Source organism: Cervus elaphus, chromosome 7, assembly GCF_910594005.1.
Source record: "Cervus elaphus chromosome 7, mCerEla1.1, whole genome shotgun sequence".
Taxonomy (NCBI): domain Eukaryota; kingdom Metazoa; phylum Chordata; class Mammalia; order Artiodactyla; family Cervidae; genus Cervus; species Cervus elaphus.
The window spans coordinates 12,437,933-12,458,045 of record NC_057821.1 but is presented as its reverse complement, the minus strand read 5'-3'; the positions used below and the strand labels follow the sequence as shown (position 1 = coordinate 12,458,045).

The following is a 20,113-nucleotide window of genomic DNA, read 5'->3' as shown; positions in this document are numbered from 1 at the left end:
GCACAAAAACAAGGTTAAAATAAAAGAAAATTGACTACAGGAAAATATTTATAACACTTATAAAAGACAAAAGGTTAATATCTACAATAAAAAAGGAGTACCTAAAAATCAGTAAGAAGAAAAGGAAAACCACCAACTGGAAAAAAGAAAAAAAAAACGGATGCAAACAGGTAATGTACAAAATGCCAATGGCCCATCAACATGTTGTAACCCTGCCACTGGCCGATGTGTGCCCTCTAGCAATGTTTCGTAGTTTTTAGTGAAGAGGTCTTGCCTATCTTTTATAATATTTCTTCCTTTAGTAACAGAAGTTTAGCTGGGCACAGAGATACACGGGAACATCACCGCTGTGTATGGCCAGTATGATAAGTTCTGGCCAATCTGGGGGGCAGTGTAACTCCTGGGTTCTGCCCTAAACTACTCCTCCCCTTCCTAGAAAATGGTGATGAATGGAGGAGTTTGAAGCAGTCACCTTAGACCCTAAGAATAAAGCTGTGTTGAAGATGGCAGAGCCAACAAGAGAGAAGAAACCCGAGTCCTTGCCACCCTGGAGCCACGTTAGCCCTGGACTCACACTCGGCCTCTTAATGGAAGAGAAGCAAACAGCTACTTTGTTTGAAGCCTCTGTTATTCTCTGGTCTTGGCTTCAGGAGACAAGTTCATATCCTCTTAACAAACTCAGGCCACATCTGTCAAAACCAGAGATGCAGGGACTTCGCTGGCAGCCCAGTGGTTAGACTCAGTGCTTGCACTGCCGGGGCCTGGGTTCCAGCCCTGGTTGGGGAACTAAGATCCTGCAAGCTGCACAGTGTGGCCAAAAAACAAAACCCCAACCAAACAAACAATACGCCTCTCCCACAAAACAGAACAAAAAAACAGAGGGAAAAAAAAACAACAAAGGGGAAAAAATAAACCCAGAAATACACATGGTCTCTGATCCAGCAACTTAACTTCTTAGTACTTCTCCTTGGGAAACATTTGCACTCCTGTACAAGGGCCAGCACCGCACCATTGCTTCAAATAGTAGGGAAGAGGACATGAGGGAGGCGCCTGTCAGTACCGGGCACTCAGAGAAAACAACTCTCCAAATTCTGAAATACAAGCAGCACCTATAATACGAAGCAGGACTACATGTGTCAAGGTGTAAAGATACCAAAAACATTTTTAGGGGCAAAAACAAGCAAGTTTCAGAAAAACAGAGTTATGATCCCACTCAGGTAAAAGAGAAAATACAACTATATGTTTATATATGCACGTATGTATGTAAAATTTTTAAAAGGCTAGGTGGTGAAACTGTTAACACTGGTTACCTTTGGGGATGCGAGACTTGCTTTCTCTCATTATATTTCACCTCATTTTCAATTATTACAATAAAGTCTTTGTATATTACTTCTGTTACAGAACATTTTCCCCCTAGTAATACGCATTTTCTGGAAGCTTGTTTACTTTGTTGAAAATAATAGAGCACAAAATAAACCACCCTTAACTTCATAATCAAGAGGAAGCTACTTTTAAACCATTTGGCATATTTCCTTCCAGTCCTTTTTCTGCACATTTTTATACAGATGAAACATTTTCTCTAAATACTTTTGAATCTGTGTAGCACTTAGCATAAGCATTTCCTCTAATATTAAAAACTCCTTTTAGACATTTTCAATGGTCAAAGAATTTTCCATGATGCAGAAGTACCTTAATTTACTCAGTATCTTCCTGTTTTGAGCATTTAATTATTTCTGGTTTTTCACTATAATGAAATTATAATGAACAGCCTTGTGCATAAAGCCGTATTTTAGATTATTTCCTTGGGCTAAATACCTAGGAATGAAATTACGTGTCAAAGGGCATGAACACCTTAAAGGTACCTAAGACTCATCCAGAAAAAATGCTCATGTCCCGGGATCTCGAACAGGGCTTAATACTCTCATTCAACAAACCTGGCTAATTGTAAACGCTGTCTCTGGGTTTCCAAGCCTGAGAATCGAACTGAAAGCCCCAAGTCAAGGGAATTCCCTGGCAGTCCAATGGTGAGGACTTTATGCTTTAGCTGTTAAGTGCACAGGTCCGATCCCTGATCAGAGAACTGATCAGATACAGCGAGCTGCACAGTGTGACCAAAAAAAAACAAAACTAAAAAAATGAAGATAAATCTGTAAAATGGAATACCCTGCACTCAAGTTATTAATACTTTCACAATTTTTGTATGAGCATGTACTCATGTGATGTGCAAAAAATGCAAAAATGGGGAAAATTATACACATCTTTGCATTCTGACATTATGGAACATCTACTATATTTTGTACCAATGACAAAAGGAGGTTACAAAAACAACATATTTCACAACACCAAACAGAAAAACCTGAACAGGACTTCCCTGGTGGCGCAGTGGATGATGAGACTCCGCCTTGCCAGTGCAGGGGACATGGCTTTGATCCCTGTTCCAGAAAGAGATTCCACATGCTGAGGAGCCAGCTAAACCTGAACGCCACAACTACTGAAGCCTGCACGCTCTAGGACCCGCGAGCCACAAGTGATGGGCCCCTGCACTGCAACTGTTGAAGCCCTGCGCCCAGAGCCTGTGCTCTGCAAGACAAGACCCCACAATTAGAAGCCTATGCACAGCAGCCAGAGAGCTCCCCGGCTCTCCACAACTAGACCCAGCACAGCCAAAAAAATAACTGAAATACAGCGGTGTGTACATGCCAGGTAAGTAAATAAATAAAAACCTTAAAAAAAGAGGAAAATCCAAACAAACTTTCTGGCCAACCCAATATACAGAGTATTTCCATTAAGGGTTATGTTCAGACAATATGTATTTATTCACACAGATCTGCATGGCAAAATGTCTGGAAGGAGATATATCACCTTTGTATGGTAAGATTTCAAGTACCTTCTTTTTCCTTATTGGTATTTTCTAATTTTTCTACAATGGTTTTTGTTAGTCGCTCAGTCCTGTCTGACTCTTTGTGACCCCGTGGACTCCACCAGGACCCCCCCACCAGGTTCCTTTGTCCATGGAATTCTCCAAGCGAGAAAACTGGAGTGGGTATCCATGCCCTTCTCCAGGGGATCTTCCTGACCCAGGGATCAAACCTGGGTGTCCTGCACTACAGGCAGATTCTGTAATGGTTACATACACTTGAATAACTCATAAGCAAAAATGACCAACAGTTGATGTGTCTAGAGGAGAATATTTTCTTCTAGGAGAGAATCTACCTGTAATTTCCAGTTTTTCTAGTCTTGCTAGAAACCTCCCAGAAGCCCTGAAATAATTCTACCCTTGAACATGTCAGCTTCCTACTACCTCTCCCACCAACAGTTGAGGTTTAGGTGGGAGGAACCATTCTGCCACCTGGTGGCCGTACACAGGAACTGCAGCTCGCCCCCCCCCCCCCCAACACAGCGCTGTAAAAATGGGAACCCGGTCCATGCATTGATAAATCAGGGATAAAGAAGTAGAAACTGAATTATCACGGGTGGGAAAAGACGCTGTCAATTACAAATCAGGTACGTTAATCAAGGGGTAGAGAAGAGACACTGCTGGGGTGGGGAACCGAACATGTGTTACAAAGCCAGCTCATGGGAGCACGAAGCATTAATATACAGTCGGCGAAACACCACAGGTGTGAGCAGACAGCTTATGGGGCAAGCAGCTGAGAGTGATTCCAAGTGTACGAGAAGAGGCGGTGGCTTTCAGAGAAGAAAAGCTCGAAATGGCTAGAGAAGGTACCTGAGAATCCAGATTCCAAAGGAAAAAGAGGAAGGATGAGTCATGTGTGAGGGGGCGGAGGGGAAGACAAGGGGGCCGAAGGAGAAGCAGTAGCCAGGAATAAGCAGAGTCCTTGATAAGAAAACGTGCAGGGGAAACTCATAGAGAATGTTCAACGGAAGAATTGAAGAGCAAGGGGGGGACCATCAAGGATAACCACCATCATAGTGGCAATTACCGTTTATGGAGCACTTACTGCTCACCAGATGAGGGTCTTTACATGTACTCTAGCACATTTAAGCACCATATCAACTCTGTGAGGCACATCTTATTATGCCCACTTTACATACGAAACAAGTGAGGGTGAGGAGTTAAGGAACTTGCATAGATCACATAGTGCTGGGCTAGGATCTGAACCTGGGTAATCTGGGCTTCCCTTGTGGCTCAGACAGTAAAGAATCTGCCTGCAATGCAGGAGACCCGGCTTTGATCCCGGGGTGGGGAAGATCCCCTGGAGAAGGAAATGGCCACCCACTCCAGTATTCTTGCTTGGAGGATCCCATGGACAGAGGAGCCTGGTGGGCTACAGTCCACGGGGTCGACACGACTGAGTGACTAACACCAGAATCGTCTGGTTCCAGAGTCTGTGCTTATAACCACTATGCTAAACACCGTGTGCCTGAAACAAGAGAAGTGGGGCACGATGCAGAAGGCACGGAAAGAAAAGAAGCCACAGAAGAAGCTGCTGAAGGAAATCTATAAGAGCTGATTAACGTTACTTGGTAATAAGGGCCACGGACAACCAAATAAGACGTGAAATAATTAATAACAGAGAACTTAAAGGTCACAGAAAATATACACCATTAAATATGACACCGTGGGTGGAATCACCCAGGAAAACTGGCACATTCTTTGCAAACGTTAAGTGTATTCAGGCATGTAAAAATACTTTCCTAGTCAAATAAGTTTTCTCTGTGTGTGTGTGTGTGTGTGTGCACTCAGGGTTCTTTACCTCTCATTGTGAAAAATCACTTCTGAGGAACTGAAACCCCATAAGGTAACCATGACAAAAACACGTTAAGTGCTTTTTTCTTCTTTTTCTGAAAATGGTGACTCAAAGGCAGACTTGTAGACTTGTGGCTCGTAAGGAGACAGAAGGAACATGCAGCCTCTGAAGGGAATTGTTCTAATTATTGCCTAAAAAAGTAAAGTTATACAACTATATTCAAGGACATAAGACAAAGCACTACTTTAAAACTAGGATGACTGAACAGTTAGGTGAAAAACAGCTGAAATAGGAAAGGGAAACAGACTTAAGAATAATCTGAGTTGGGACAAGGATCCATCAGTCCTGGATGCGCCTGGTTATCTGAATATCTTGAATCACAGGGTTTCCTGTTTTACCTTCCACAATGTCTTTGCTGAAATCTCAAATCAGCATTCTCACAGAACTAAATAACAGTTATCATTCTGTTAGGATTCCAAATTTCACTCCAGAAGCCATCAGGATTGTGAATAAATGCCAGGCCTTTCATTTTCCCATCATCAGGTTTCTTTACACACTGGACTCCCAGTTTTTCAAACCTTTTACAAGCCCCGTGAACGTCAGGAACAGCGATTTCAATGTGACCGAATCCCCGAGGGCCTGAACCGCCATTGTGGTAACTCTGATTTCAGTGTCTGCACTGCTCCAACTGTGTGTCAGCTCAAGGGCAGCTTTTCCGGAGATGGCCCAGGATGCATCTTTTATTTCTGGCCACACCACGTAGTATGTGGAACTTCCCTGACCAGGGATCAAACCTATGCCCCCAGCAGTTGGAAGCGTGGAATCTTTACCACTGGACCACCAGGGAAGTCCTTTCATCTTATCTTTTGAGTGTCTTTTTTGCCTTCCTAAACCAAGGAACTGGAGAAGGAAATGGCAACCCACTCCAGTATTCTTGCCTGGAGAATCTCAGGGACAGAGGAGCCTGGTGGGCTGCCGTCTATGGGGTCGCACAGAGTCGGACACGACTGAAGTGACTTAGCAGCAGCAGCAAACCAAGGAACGGTGAAAACTTCCCAGTGGGAAAACCTAATTCTGGGAAACCCAATGACTTCCTAGGATCCCTAATTCGCAGCATCGTCTTCGGCAAGAGGAAATCCTCCCTGCTGGGATCTGGGAAGCAGCAGCAGCTGAGGGTGGTCTTGTCCGTGAGGCGGCTGGATGCACGCTGTGGTTCTGCCACGGCCTCACTGCTATATCGAGGTCGCCAGGAATGCTGCGGCCACCCACACTCATCCGGCCCCCTAAGTAAGTATTCTGAAACAAATCCCTCTTGTTTTGAGAATCAGTGAAACAATTCCCTTGGTCTCAATAAAAACTTCCAAGACACGTCCTTGTTATGTAAACTTTTTCAGCATCACACTTATTCATAGGTTTCCCAGCATCAAAGTACCCAGGACATTTAGTACAAGACTCCCCCTAGAGAAAGTGGAGCCCCCCTCCAATGTTTGTTTTGTTTCTATGTCGAGGAGTCGTGGCCTGCTCTGGGTGGAAGATCTTTAGTTCCCAGGGTACTAAAATCCGGGCACTTTCTGGGGACGATTCAAACTGGCGATTTACTGGATGTCTCTGAAGATGGGGCCTGTGTTGTGGGCAATGTTCCACAATCCCACCCTTGAGTTTCTGCAGAAGTGGTGGGTGGATGCCATCTGGTTCAAAGGCTTTATTTACTCTTAGTTGGGTATTCAGGCTTGGAACAGCCCACAGGCTTACCACTATTTCATTTAACAACTCTGACCTGTCTGCTGCAAAAGTCACTTTCAGGGTGGGAATCTCTCCAAGGTTTTCTTCTATAAGATGAAAGCAAAGGATTGAGACCAGCTGCTCCTCTGGTTTAAGAGTCATCAGCAGGTCCCACCAACTCCTCTGCCAGTTCCCTTTTTATGTATTTAAAGGAACTCTGGTTATTACTCTTGGCGCTCCCTGCACAGGCTTCCGGAGGTCCCTTCTGAGCCATCTGAGGGCTTGTCAGCGCCTGCCCTGACATCTCTGTGGGCCCCGTGCTCTCCTGGACTCCCAGAGATGCTGCTCTTCCCCGAGGGGGATTTTTAGGTTACATGTGACCAGGCATTTGTTCAAATGCCTGTTCTGACTTACATTAAAGAATGTATCTAGGAAATCACTACCTCCATAATAGTGGAGGAGGGGGAGGAGGATGCAAACTGAGCCCCGATGGCCCAGGAGGTCCCAGGCCAGGCCCCGAGGGAGCAGCAGGACACACAGTCCACGCCCAGAGCCTGGCTTCCGGGGCTCCGCCGTTTGAGTCAAGCCAATCCTTGACTCCCTGGGTGACCCTGGCTTAGTCACTTCACCTCAGGTGTGAGTAGGCACACACTGTAGTCCTACTCACTGTGACTCAGTTTCCCCATTTGTGAAATAGGGGTAGTTACTACAACGTTTCTTGTGGGATGGCTGCAATGAGCTAACACAGAGAAGCACTCAGGATAGTGCCTGCTACATTAAGGGCTGCGAAGACGCTATTATTAGATTGAACCTTATTAAATCGCCAATACTTGACTGTGTGACCTATAGACAATTTCATAAAATGCAACTGGACACTATCATCATTATTCTATTCAGGCAGCCCAGGCTGAGGGCCAGGCAGCCCAGGCTGAGGGCCAGAATCACTGAGGCCCCCTCTACCAGGAAAGAGCCCTGGCCCAGCTCTGCCGGAAGCCCGTTTCAAGCAGCCTACGGCCCAGAGGACCGGGCCATTCTGCCCCCTATGGCCCCTGTGCATGGACATGCCTGAGGTTCTCTTGCTCAGAGGTCTCAGCAAGGAAACCTGTTGGAGTGATCCTCCTGTGTGTGTTTTCGGTCCCCCACCCCAGGCAGCATGACCCCAGACAACTGCTCAGCCAGGGAGAAGCAGGTGTCCTTCCCTCTGGGGGCTCACCACGGCCGGGGCACCGCCCTTTGCCCCTGCACCCTCTGAACACCTCCTCCAGCCCCACTTGGTCATCCAGCTTGGTCTTACCCAGGATTAGCCTAGTAGAGCTTACTCAGGTAAGTTCAAAGTCACTAAAAGACTTGGGTTCGTGAAGCTATCCTCATTTCACTGCTTCTCAGACTCAAGAGTACACTGCAGGAACTAATAATATTAGGGTTAATAAACTCACTGCTTTGAAGGCCACAGGCTGAGTATTCCATTCTGACAGCTTCAAGTGCAGCAGTTTGTATAACCCTCATTAACAGCTCTAGAAGGTAAGTACTCTCATCCCATTTTTCTGGTAAGAAAACTTACAGGGCCAGGTTAGTCTGCTGAAGGCTGCAGACCTAGAAAAATGGCACAGCAAGGATTCGACCCCGGGCAGACAGGTTCCAGAGACTGCGGCTTAACCACTCGACTATTCTGCATAGCCCCCAACTTTAGAAGGGGGCGGGGGCCGCTGGTTCCCCTGATATATGCGGCACTGGCTCCCTTTACAGCTAGGTCCCTTCCCCTGCTCTTTAAGGGTGATACATGTCTGGTCTGCCCAAAGAGCCGCAAACTCATTTATTTCTGCAGCTACTTCACCTGGTTCTTCTTTGAGTCACTCAGCTTTCAGCCCTAAAACCTCTCCCGTGGGCTGGGCATGTGAGGCTCTCTCGGACACCTGTATTCGTGGACAGAGTCTCCTCTCAGAGTTTTAGCTGCAGGCGGCCCGTCAGCAGCTGGGCAGTGCGGGCTGTCTTTCTCTGCAGAGGTCACGGGCCCGCATCTCCCAACGCCACACGATGCTCTCCTGCCCTTGTTGTGTCTCCTAAGGGACACCGCTGGCCTGTCCAAGCGCAGCCAGGCGCCCTTCTTCTTTCATTATTCATAGAATTATAGATCTGTGGAGTTGTGGGGAACTCTACAAATTATCATTTAATCACCCATTCCATTTTGTTTCAAGGAAAGAGGGGAGATTCCTCGATTGAGGAGGACTAGCTGAGGTGTTAATGAGTCAACAAAAAGCCCATTGTCTTTCTGTGGGTTACTGCAAAAAGGCCTCAGATCCATCAGATAGAACATCTCCATGTCTAAGGTAGTTTTGAAGTCTCAGACGATGGTCCTACGCTGTCGATGTTGTGAACTGCTACGCACCATTCCAGGAGTCACCTCCCACGCCCCCAATCCCCGAGCTAATCTGGGAAGAGCTTCTATCACATGTGACAAGGCCCTCCGAGCCTGGCTCATGATAAACCAAATTACACTGCGGGCTCCAGATAGCTGCGCCTCCTCAACCACAGTATCGAAACTGACAGCTCACCCAGCGCGTGCCCAGCCAGCCCAGCCCCTTGTTCATCCCGGGCGCCGCACACGCTTCTGGCTGGCAGAAGCCTCAGCGCTTTGCCCGCCGCCCTGACACCTACCCGCAGAGGCCCAATCCTCCCTTTCTCTCCCAAAGCCCTTCCCTGGGCAAGTTGGGTCCTGTCTTTCCACCTATTTGCGGGACAGTTTTCTTGTGCTTTAACCACCTAACACCAATTACAGAGTGGGCCTGCCTGGGGGTCACGTGGAGAGGCTGCTGTTCCTGAGAACGCCCGCAGTATTAGTTAGAACCTAGAAAAATACCCAACTGGCTATTCTCTGGCTTTCCCACCCTCGCATTTTTAAAAGGAATATATGCCCATTTAAAAAAAAGACACCCCACACCCCCCAGTTCAGCAACGTACAAAGCAGAAAAACAAGCCCACTGCCGCCGCCCCGAGAGATTATGACCATCAGGTACCCTCCCTCACCGGTCCTCTCTGCAGACAGCAGAGCCTGGCAGCCGCTCCCCGCAGTCCCCACGCCCCGTCCCCTGCTCCTGGGCCCCTGCGGCAGCTGGCTGGCTTCCACCTCCTCTTCAGTCTTCCTCGAATCCCCACCTCGGGTTCCAGGACACTGCACTCCCACTGGTCACGCCCCCCCCTTGCCTGACCACCTCTCCTCCTTGACCTTCCGTGAGGGAGGCTGCCGGGGCTCAGGCCTGGTTCTCGTATCTCTTCTGTTCACTCCCACCTCCTCTGGATTTCATCCAGGGGCCCGGCTTCAAGGACCATCTAGCCAGAGGCTCCTAAACACACAGGTCCAGTCCAGACTCCTCTCTCTTTCAAGCCCAGACTCACAAGATTTACTTCCCTACTCTACCTCTCCATTTGGATGTCTTTTAACGGTGTTTACAATTCATCATGCCCCAAAATGAACTCCTGATCTTCCTCCACAAACCTGCTCCTCCTATAGCCTTCTTGCAAACTGTGGAGTCGGCCCGACTCATCCCTTTGGTATACTCTATACCTGATTTCTCAGGAATTCCTGTTGACTCTGCTTACAAAGAACATCCAAGACCTGGCCACTTGTCACATCTCCACCCCCCCCATCCAGGTGCAGGCCACCCTCGTGGAGCCTCCAGGGTGGGCCCCAGCATCTGCTGGCCTCACCTGAAGCCCATACTAGAGGGATCCCCTGAAACTGTAAGTCAGATGATGCCCCTCCTCGGCACAAGACCCTCTCCTGGATCCTCTCCCACTCGGAGTGAAAGCCAAAGTCCTGACTCTGGCTACAAAGCTGCCGTGACCTGAGTCCCTATGACTTCTCCGGCCTCTTTCTAACTCTTTCCTCGGGCCACTCTGCTCCAGGCCACACTGGTTCCACAGACAGCTCAGGCACACTGTACCCTTACTGCCTCTGCATGGCTGGTCCTGCTGCCTGGACACTCTCCCCGTGGGTCCCCAGATGTCCACGTGGCTCCCTCAGCTTCTCCCAGCCTTTGCTCACATGTCGCCTTCTCAGTGAGCCTATCCTGACTACTTTATTTGAAACTGCAACCTGTCTCTTCCCTACCACCTAGTAATCCCTTTATCCTTTATATATATATATATATATATATAAAACTTATCTACTTAAAAAAATAAAAATTTACCACCCTCTAATATTCTTTTTAATTTACACTGCTTTTGTTTACTATGTCTCTCCCCAGCTAGAACGTAAGCTCTACAAGAATAGAGCTCTCTGTTCTACCTTCTCTATGTCTTACTCCCTCAGTGGCGCTGAGCACACTGCAGGCTTCAATAAATGCTCGTCATGAACAGCTGGAAGGCCTCTTAGACCTGCCCAGGTGTTCTGCAGCCTTTCCGCTGCTAAGACCCTTTCACACTGAAGAACTCTGGGCCCCCAGAGCTTCCTGCTACGCGTGAGGGGCACCCTCTTCTGAACATCCCCTCACCTTTCCTCTTCCCAGCCAGGTACCTGCTGCGGTACCTTCTCTCTGCACAGCCCCCTGATCGGGATAACGCCCCCTCTGACGTGCACCCCCGGCGCAGGCTGAGCGCAGGCCCCTCACCTGAAAGTCCTCCTCATCCAGGATCTCTTTCCTCCACTTGATCAAGAAAGCTGCACACACGTAGAGATGAAAGTGGGAGAACCCTTCTGGTTCAGACTGGGAAGGGGAAAAAGAAAAACAGAAAGAGTTAGGTCTCCAAGCCCTGACGAGAAGCCGGCTCCAGCCCTCTCACACCCATCCTTCTGCGAGGGGGGAAAGCAGAGCGGCAGCCCTTCCGTGGCTGGGTGCACAGCGGCCCTGCCCTCGAGGACAAGGCAGACAGAGGCAGGAAGGAGGGGGGGGACTTCCGAGCGGCTGCAGCCGGCAGGGAGTCGGGTGCCTCAGGGATGGCCTGGCGTGTGTGTTTGTTGGGGGGAGGTCTCCCCATACCTGGTACGTGTCCCACAGGCGGATGGTGCAGCGAAGGGGAAGCTCCCGCATCAGCAAGTTGTTCATCCAACGGAAGGCAAACTGCAGGTATTCCACCTCGTACCTCCTGAAGTGATTATGTACCTGCTCTGAAACAGGAAGGGTCATTGGCCCCCGAGCACAACCTAGGGGATCGGACCGTGACTCACATAAACCAAAAAGGCAGTTTCTGGTTCCTTTTTTTTTTTTTTTAAAGTATTTGTTTATTTAGCTGTGTCGGATCTTCACTGCGTCATGTGGGATCTTTCGCCACAGCGCTTAGGCTTGGTTGCTCTGTGGCATGAGGGATCTTAGTTCCCCGACCAGGGATTGAACCTGTGTCCCTTGAATTCTAAGGTGGATTCTTAACCGCTGGACCACCAGGGAAGTCCCAGTTCCCATTGCTTTTCAGCTGTTCCCCCCGGGGGAGCCCGGACTAGAGGGGCCAAACTGGCACCTGAGTGTCCGGCGTTTGATCCCACCACCTCACAGCAACGCTGCTTGGTTAGCTCAGCCCCGCACGTAGGAGAACTACTTGAACATCCCACAGTGACGTTTTGGGGGCCTTTCTTCCTTTGCAGGGCTGCTCGGGCCATCAAGCGGGGGAGACATGAGGCTCTCTTGGCTGCTTGACCTTGTTACACATCACAGAAGGAGACGCACTGGAAAAGAGCTGTGTGGGTCACCTTGGCCACCCTCCCACCGGTGAGGATTCCTCTTCAGCATCTCTGACAGATGGCAGCCAGCAGGGACTTAAACAGCCGGGGAAAGAGGTTCACTGACTCCACTCAAGGGCAGCCTCTCCCACTGATTAAGTGATTCACCACAAAGAGCTTTGCCACATTCAACAGACACCAGCTCCCCCCACAACTCCCACCCCATGGTGTGGGCGTGGTGTTCTGGAGCAACCCAAACACACCTGACCTTCAGATACTGCCTGAAAGGATTAAAAAAAAAAAAAAATCACCATCCTCCTCAGTTCTCTAATCTATAAATGGGGATACTCATTCAAACCTCAGTAAGTCTGGGGGCGAATAAAATGAGAAAATAAAAGTGTCTACAACAGCACCCTCATGTGGTAAATACTACAGCTTTTGAAAGAGTAACTATCAATAAATGGTTATTTCTAGGGAGCAAAATTTAAAGGAGGAGGAGGATTTTTACTTTTGCGGTTTTTTGGAACTGTCTATATTTTTGAACTGAGTATTACTTCTATAATTCAAAGCACAAAGATATATACATTTAAAAATATACTATATCCTAACATACTATGCCTTTATTTATCAGATATTTTTGATGGCAGAAGAGGACAAAACAGGCCAGACCAGACAGTGGAAAAAACTACAGCACAGGCCCTCTGGAAGCCGGTCCCTGTCAGACAGCTCAGCATACGCCCCGTCCTAGGAGCCAAGTGAGGGAGGCAGGAGAGCTGGGTGTGGGCTCGGCATGGAGCTGACCGCTGGGCCAGGCAGTGGGGCAGAGAGATAAAAGCATCCCACATGCAATGCATGGGAAAGAGCAGCAAATAATCAAATCAGCTCTAGGGACTGAAATCCTAACTTGTAAAAGGAAGCTGGAATGAATGGAACAAATCAGGGAAGGTTTTCAAGGGAAGAGGACCCAGGAAAGGAGAAAGATATGCAATCTCCATATGGCGGGGGGTGGGGGGAGATGGGGGCAGGGATGAGGAATGCACTGGTGAAGCAGAAAAATCCATGATGGAAAACCAGATAAAGGAACTTATTAGTTGTGTAGCAACTGACAGAATTAACTGGTGCTGGGCATTCCACTTAACAGAAGACCTTGCTGTTAGACCTGTACGTGATCTTCATGAAACTTAATTTCAACTTCTCTCCCCGGGCCTCAGTTTCCTCATTAGTCAACGGCAGGGCTTCCTGACTTGCCTTCAGTTCTAACACTCCAGGATCTCACGGTGGGGCCAGGACTTACTGCAGGGCTCCTGTTCCTCAAAGACATTCTGCTTCGGGAGGCTACGACTCCTGTTCCCCACTCAGACCGGTCACAGGGAGCTATGGGATGTCCTGCTGGGGTACCAGGCGCACCTGAGGACCCTACATCGAGCCCAGAAATCCTGGGTCACATCACAGCGGGAAGGACGAGGTCAGACTACAGACTTGGTGCTAAAAGCAATGGAGAACATGGGCTTTCGGAGCAGAAGCGGGATGTGACCGGAACAGAGCTCTGGGAAGACGGAGGTGTGTGAGAGGTGTGCGAGAGGGTCGAGGATGGAGGAGGCGAGTGCTTCTAGGAGGAAGCTGGCTGGACCAGAGCTGTGGCTAGGGCCATGAAGAACAAAAGGGTGAATTTCAGGAGAGATGCTGGAGGAGGACTGGCAGAACCTGGTGACAGGAAACAAAGGCGGGAAAAGAATGTGACCTAGCAGCAGAGCTCTCGGGCACCTTCCCAGTGAGAGTGTGGAAGGATGTCAGCGCTGCCAACAGCACTGAGGGAACTGGAAGGGGTCACGGCCAGGACAGGGGCCGAGGAGACGCCCCCCGCCCCCAGCACCAGCATAATCACACTGTGTGTGAGGCACACTCGTGTCAGAATCACACTGCTAGAGAGTTCTTCCTCTGAACCTACCATCGATCCGACTGACAAGCTCTTCCAGCGCCTTGACCTTCTTCTGGATCCCTGGTTGTGCAAAGGTGTAGTTATCCTGCAAATAACACAGAACTGAGGCCGAGCAGGGAACAGCACACCGTCGGGCCACCCCTTCCCCAGGGTTACTGAAACATGTTTCAAAGCACAAGCTGTTTCTCCAAAGCTGCTGCCAGCAGCTGCTGCTGTGGGGAACAAAGGAACCTCACAGAACAGCAGAGTGTGGGGAAAGGCATGTGCTTTGGAGGCAAACTGCACGGCTGGGAGCACAGCAGAGCCTAATGAGAAAGGCAGAACAACACGGAGACTCCCGAGACTCCAGGGGACATGAGACCATTGCCTTTTTTTTTTTTTTTTTCGCTGCACAGCACAACTTGCAAGATCTTAGTTCCCCAAGCAGGGATCAAACCCGTGTCCGCAGGACTGAAAGCGCAGAGTCCTAACCACTGGGCCGCCAGGGAAGTCGTCTAGGATCACTGCCTTTTGAAAGCTGTAAAGCTAATGAATGAAGTAAAGATGGATGGAACAAAAGGGGAGGAGCCATGCTGGGGCCGGTGGCAGGGAGGGTGCTGTCTGATGCAGAAGAGCAACAAGGAACCCAAAGGGAGCCCCAGGCAGGGCATCCCGAAAGGGCAGAGTCGCTCACCTGGATCCCGTCCAGCAGTTTGCTCATGCACCAAAAGCTGTCGGCTTCTATGCTTCGCAGCATGTCCTGAGACAAATTGGTCACGTCAAAGTTCTCCACATCCTCTTCTGTAAAACAAAAGGTGAAGAAAGTCCAGAGGTTTTCTCTAAAAAAATGGAGAAAGAGTCTAGTATCTTCAACAGGTCCCTTAAGGCCCGGGGGGAGCCAGCTCATGTGAGGCCAAGAAGCAGGGGCCTGCCCCTTCCGTGCCCTTGCCAGGTGGGCAGGCGTGTCCCAGGAAGGCGCTCGAGAATCTCATACAACACTGGACAGGCCATTTCTCACACCGGGTTGGCTGAGTCCAACACATCTTTCTCTTCCACTGCATTTTTCATTTAGTTTGAGGGGAAAAACCAAAAAACTTCAGGCCTCATGTTCAATGAGCTATATCCAGCCCCCTGGAGATGGTCTGGAAAAATTCTTTATTTCAGAAATTCAGTGAACTAACATACTCCCTCTTATGGGCAGTGAGAACAGCTGGGATCAGGGAGCCCCCACAGGTCCTTTTAAAGACAGAATCCCCCCATTCTGACAAGGCAGACACAGGGCCTCAGCCTCAGAAGTGAGTTGTGTGAAGGAAGATGGCCCAAACCCATGAAAGCGTCCAGGATTTAATTTCACCAAGCTGGCAGTTATCAAGCTGGGTTCTGCAAAAATCTCAATCCTATAGGATACTCAAGTAAAAAAGGTTCCATGGACAAACACGGCTGAGAAACATTGCATTATATATCCTCATCTTGGAGAGTCATAAAAGGATTCGAGAAGTTGTTAGGAATTCTGCATTAAGAAAATCTCCTTCATCTGGCTTACTCAGCACTTCCCCAGTTTCTTTAGCCTTGGCCTGCCCATGAGCGTGTCAGGGAAACCCCACACTGAGTGACAAGAGTGACAGGCTGTCCATCCGGTCTGAGATGCGAGAAGGGAGAACACAGGAGTCTTCCAGAAGAAGGAATGTGTGATGGTTCCTTCCTGCGGGAGACAAGGTGGACAAGACAGGCCACCTCAACCCACAGGCCCCGCATGCCCGTCAGAGGCCACACATGGACACTTGCGGGCCCTTGCATTCTGTGTCAAAGGCAGCTTCTCTCCTTGGAGCCCTGTTTGAAAACAGCATGTTCACTGCAGTCCCTGGTGCCGCAGAGACATGACACAATGTATTCAGAATCCAGCCCTTTCCTTTATGAGAATTATCACTCTATCAAGACTTACAACTGGACTTTCTCTGGATGCTGTGGAACAACTCTCTGATTCTCCTCCTATATAATCAGTGTTTTTCTAATGGACCTCAAGAGATGTAAAAACCCTTTTGGGGAGGGTGGGGTGCTTTGTCAGAAAAGCTATGAGCCTGGCAACAGTGTAAAAACTCCACAGTTAATACAAGTAAAGTGTTGACAACAGACCCTGGTACACAGTAGGCATGATATGGTTAATTTTAGGTGAGGTTTATTAGGAATTTGTAATGACATGGGGAAGCACGCCACAGCGTTGAGGGAAGGGAGTAAAGTACAAAGTTATTTATGGTTTACTCTCAACTACTGTACATACAATATTTATGTGTTTGTATAAGCACAGAGGAAAAACAAAATATATCACAAGGGTTTACAGTGCTTATTCCCAAGGTAGTAGGGATAAAGAATTTTTATTTTCTTTAAGCCTTACTATTCAAAATTTCTAAAGCATAACTTTTAGTCAAGAAAAAATGCACATGAGTCTAGAAAAAAGGAGCTACCATGGACTACATCTGCCTTTTACTACCAAAAAGAGAACAAGATTTTGTAAAACAACATTGAGCCTGCAGAAATGAAGACTTCAGATAATATATAAAGGTCTATTTGAGAAACCACACCAAAAAATCCTTCCATGAAATACCATCTTTCTTTTTTTTCTAACTTAACCATTTATGTAGTGGGTGTTTTGACAGAGTGGGGGGTGGCCATATGTATACTATTAATTTAATCAAGTGATACTGGGCTCCAAGACCCAGCTTAGAGCCTTCCTTTTTCTTTTTGCTTCATCTTCCATTTCTAAGATCCCTCTGTGTTGCTGTTCAGACCTCTAGTTCACTGCCCCACACAGGCCACCACCTCTTTACCTATCTGTTCCCCGCCAAGGATGGATACCTAGGGGCCTCCAACACCCACTACCACAAATAATGGCTGGAGGAACCAGATGAGAACTGCTGTGGGCCAAAGGACCTAACCATGGGTACCAGCAGACCACTCTCCAGGAGCAGGCTCCCTGCAGTGTGCTAGGGAACCACGTGGGCTCTCCCCTTTACTGAGTGTGGCTGATCACACTAACCAGCCCAGGCAGTAGCTTCCCTTTCTCTGTTAAAAAAAAAAAAAAAGAAGAAGCCCATAAGGAAGGCTCGAGAAAAAAGCTCTCCCACTATTTTTATGTGTTTCACAAATGAAGATCCCGAGCTCCACAATAATCTGAAGGGTCTTGTCCTACCTGGGCATGCTACCATTCCAGGACACTGTAGCAGAAATGTCACTGGGGGTGGAAACCACACACAGCAGAGTAACTGGGGGAGAGAGCCAGGCTCCCCGAGTACGATGGGGAGCAGGCTGCCACATGAGCCCTGGGGACCTGTGGCTTTTTTTGTCAGAACAGCCAGCGGTCAGGAGCACTGACTCTGAAGCCAGGCCGTGCAGCTAAAATCCTGGCTCTGTCACTCACAAAAGCTCTGTGACTTTGGGCAACTGACTTTACTTCCTAAGCCTTAATGCTTCCTCTCTGAAGGTGGTAACATCCTACCACCAGTGGGGCACAGTGTAAGGATTAAACAAGTCAATACATGAAAAGTACGAACAGTGCCTGGGATAAAATAAGCATTACGCAAATGTTAAGTATTACTGTCATTAAAGTCTCTGTTATTTTAGATCTCTGCTATTTGCAACCAAACCTAACCTAATTCCAAACATACCTTAAAAAATAAAAGACAAATTTCAAAGCTTTCCATTTCCACCTTTGGCTCTTAAGGAAGAAAATCGAACAACATGAGGTTCAAGCGGATAAGAAGCTGCTCTCAGTAACTGTGCCAGTTCCCAACCTTAGCTGTCCCGGGGAGAAGGGGGTCAACAGAGGACGCTGAACCCTCTCTTGGGGCCTCGCAAATTGGGAGCTGTCCTTTCCCAGTGTTCTGCCCTCACGCCCCGCCTGTCTGTTGACTCTTGGCTTTCACAGACAGTAGGGGAGCTCACCAGCACTTCAGAGAGTGGGAGGAGGGTTTAGTTCTAGTGTTCTGCCTGCTGGGACGATAAAATTCACACATTCAGTCAAAAACTGTGAGCTAAGTGCACCAGCAAAAAGCAGCAGAGAAAGGGAGGCCCACATGCTCTCGGGAAGGGCTTCATTCAGCATAAACAGTCTGTTCAGAAGGATCATTAAACATCCCACTTGAGAAAATTCAACATATAATTGAAGCTGGAATGGGAAGCCACGCCAGCAATGCCGTCTCAGATGAGGGCAGCGTCTCTGGTTGTCATTATGGAGCATTCAGCAGCCAGGACTCAGACTGGAGGGAATGAGATTTTTAAGGGATATTTTATGGCTGTTTTAAGAGGCAAAGCATCCAAAAAGAGGAAACCCAACAGCTCTTTATAAAAATCGAATGGCCCACTCTAGGCTCGACAAGAACATGCTGTCAAGCCCAGTGTTATTACCCGATAAATGTACCTGAGTGGTGGCCCCAGTCAAGTGTTCATTTTTCTCACAACTCCAGATTTCGGGCCTAAAACTAGCCTCACCTGTGCCTCCAACACTCCCCAACAGCTTTTGGAAGAACTGGTTTTGCTAAAACTGGAAAGAGTAACTCGTCCACTCAGTGCTTGAGGCAATTCCCAGAGAGCATCTGTGATTGCAGGGCAACTGCTAGATTTTGTGATCTGTTGGGTTGGAATCAACCAGCCCGACCTGGCGACACAAGAAGATTCAAGGCTCCAAACTACGGACAGCCCTTCTATTTTCCAAAGCCTCTGGCTTACCTGATTCCTGTCTGTTTTTTTAACTGGACTCATGAGAAGAGCTTGCATAATATTTTCTGACCACAAAAACAAACTGCTTGAGAAAAGGAAAAAAATAACTCTTTTCAGCCATACATCTAAAGAACCTCATAAAAGAGGAATTAAATCTTTTATCCAGAAAAACAGTTTTAAGAAAAGTGCCAAGCAATTCATCTGATCACCTGAATACAATAATTTTAAAGTGGTTCAAGTGCTATAGAAACTTGTTGGGTATTACTCATCTGGCATTTTTCAGGCAAGTATCTGTGACAAGGCCGCCAGAGCTGAGTATGGACAAGGCGGAGGACTCCTCGGTTAAACCCAGTGAAGTCAAACCACTTGACAAAGAAAGGAGAGTGAGGGCAGGGAAGAGGTTTCTACAGAGCAGAAACCCACAGGAGCGGGTGGTTCTATTTCATGAGAACCCTGTTCCAGACTGTTTGAGAGGAGACATGCTGTTTCCAAGAGAGAGAAGCAGCTGACCACAGAGCCCTCCCCGACACAGTGCTGGTCAATGAGGGCAGCGGCTAAAAGGTAAACACCAACGCAGAACGATCTCTGGCCATCCACTGCTCAGCGTGGGGCACCTGGCTAAAACGAACTTTAAAAACCAACACACCACCAAACCGACTCTCCTTTCCTGAGGTTCCTGTATTACTTCTACTTTTATTTAACGAACACTAATGGCTGCTGGTTAACTCAGCCTCTTGGCGCCCGGATTACAGGAACCCAAACTGTGTGAGTATTCCAGTTAGAGGGGCATGGGAGGGGTCAGGTCCGGCACACACTTGGCCTTCTAGGACCTGCCCAAAGACCACCCACAGAGCCAGGCAGCGTGTCACCAAGACTCTTGTATGCCAACAGGCCCTGGGGAGTCCAGGGTCCCCAGAGCCCGTGGTCAGCTGCCCACAGGCTCCTCATCTAGGCTCAAACGTCTTGACTATGTTGGTTACCTCAATTTCTCCTGTCACAGCGTCTCACCTACGCTCGGGTCAGATAAGAGAGACAGCGAGTGAGCATGGACACGTCACTTGGCTCACTTCCAGGAAGATGGCAAGCCACAGCTTGCCCTTGGAGCGCTTACCTCTACGAGGGAGGAAATCCAGCCCTGGATATCCCACCAAATGCTCACACTGCTCTCAACTGCCCACTGAAAGTAACCCTGCTCAGCACTCTGACTGGGCGTCTCCACATAAATGTCTGTTGCTGGAAAGAGCCTCAAATATTCTTTGTAGCACGTACGAGGCTGCTTCGTCTATGAAGACGGGGCCGGGAGGCACCTTGAGGAAGGGGGTAAAGTGCCAAACAGGGTTGGGGCTAAAAATCCAGCATCAGCCCCACTCCCCAGTTCCCTCCAAACCCAGAGCATGA

General features: G+C 48.4%; 1 protein-coding gene across 2 annotated transcripts in view; it reads right to left on the bottom strand.

The window, feature by feature from the left end:
• The window catches only part of TBC1D22B (TBC1 domain family member 22B), a 67,080-nt gene that overhangs the window by 3,151 nt on the left and 43,816 nt on the right, over nucleotides 1–20,113 (bottom strand). Inside the window, exons 9-12 of one of the 2 annotated variants that reach the window (XM_043907339.1) lie at nucleotides 14,697–14,803; nucleotides 14,033–14,108; nucleotides 11,411–11,538; nucleotides 11,042–11,137 (exon numbers count right to left, since the gene is read on the bottom strand). In XM_043907339.1, coding sequence (XP_043763274.1) covers nucleotides 11,042–11,137; nucleotides 11,411–11,538; nucleotides 14,033–14,108; nucleotides 14,697–14,803 — 407 coding nt within the window. The other variant, XM_043907340.1, reaches the window with a different exon arrangement.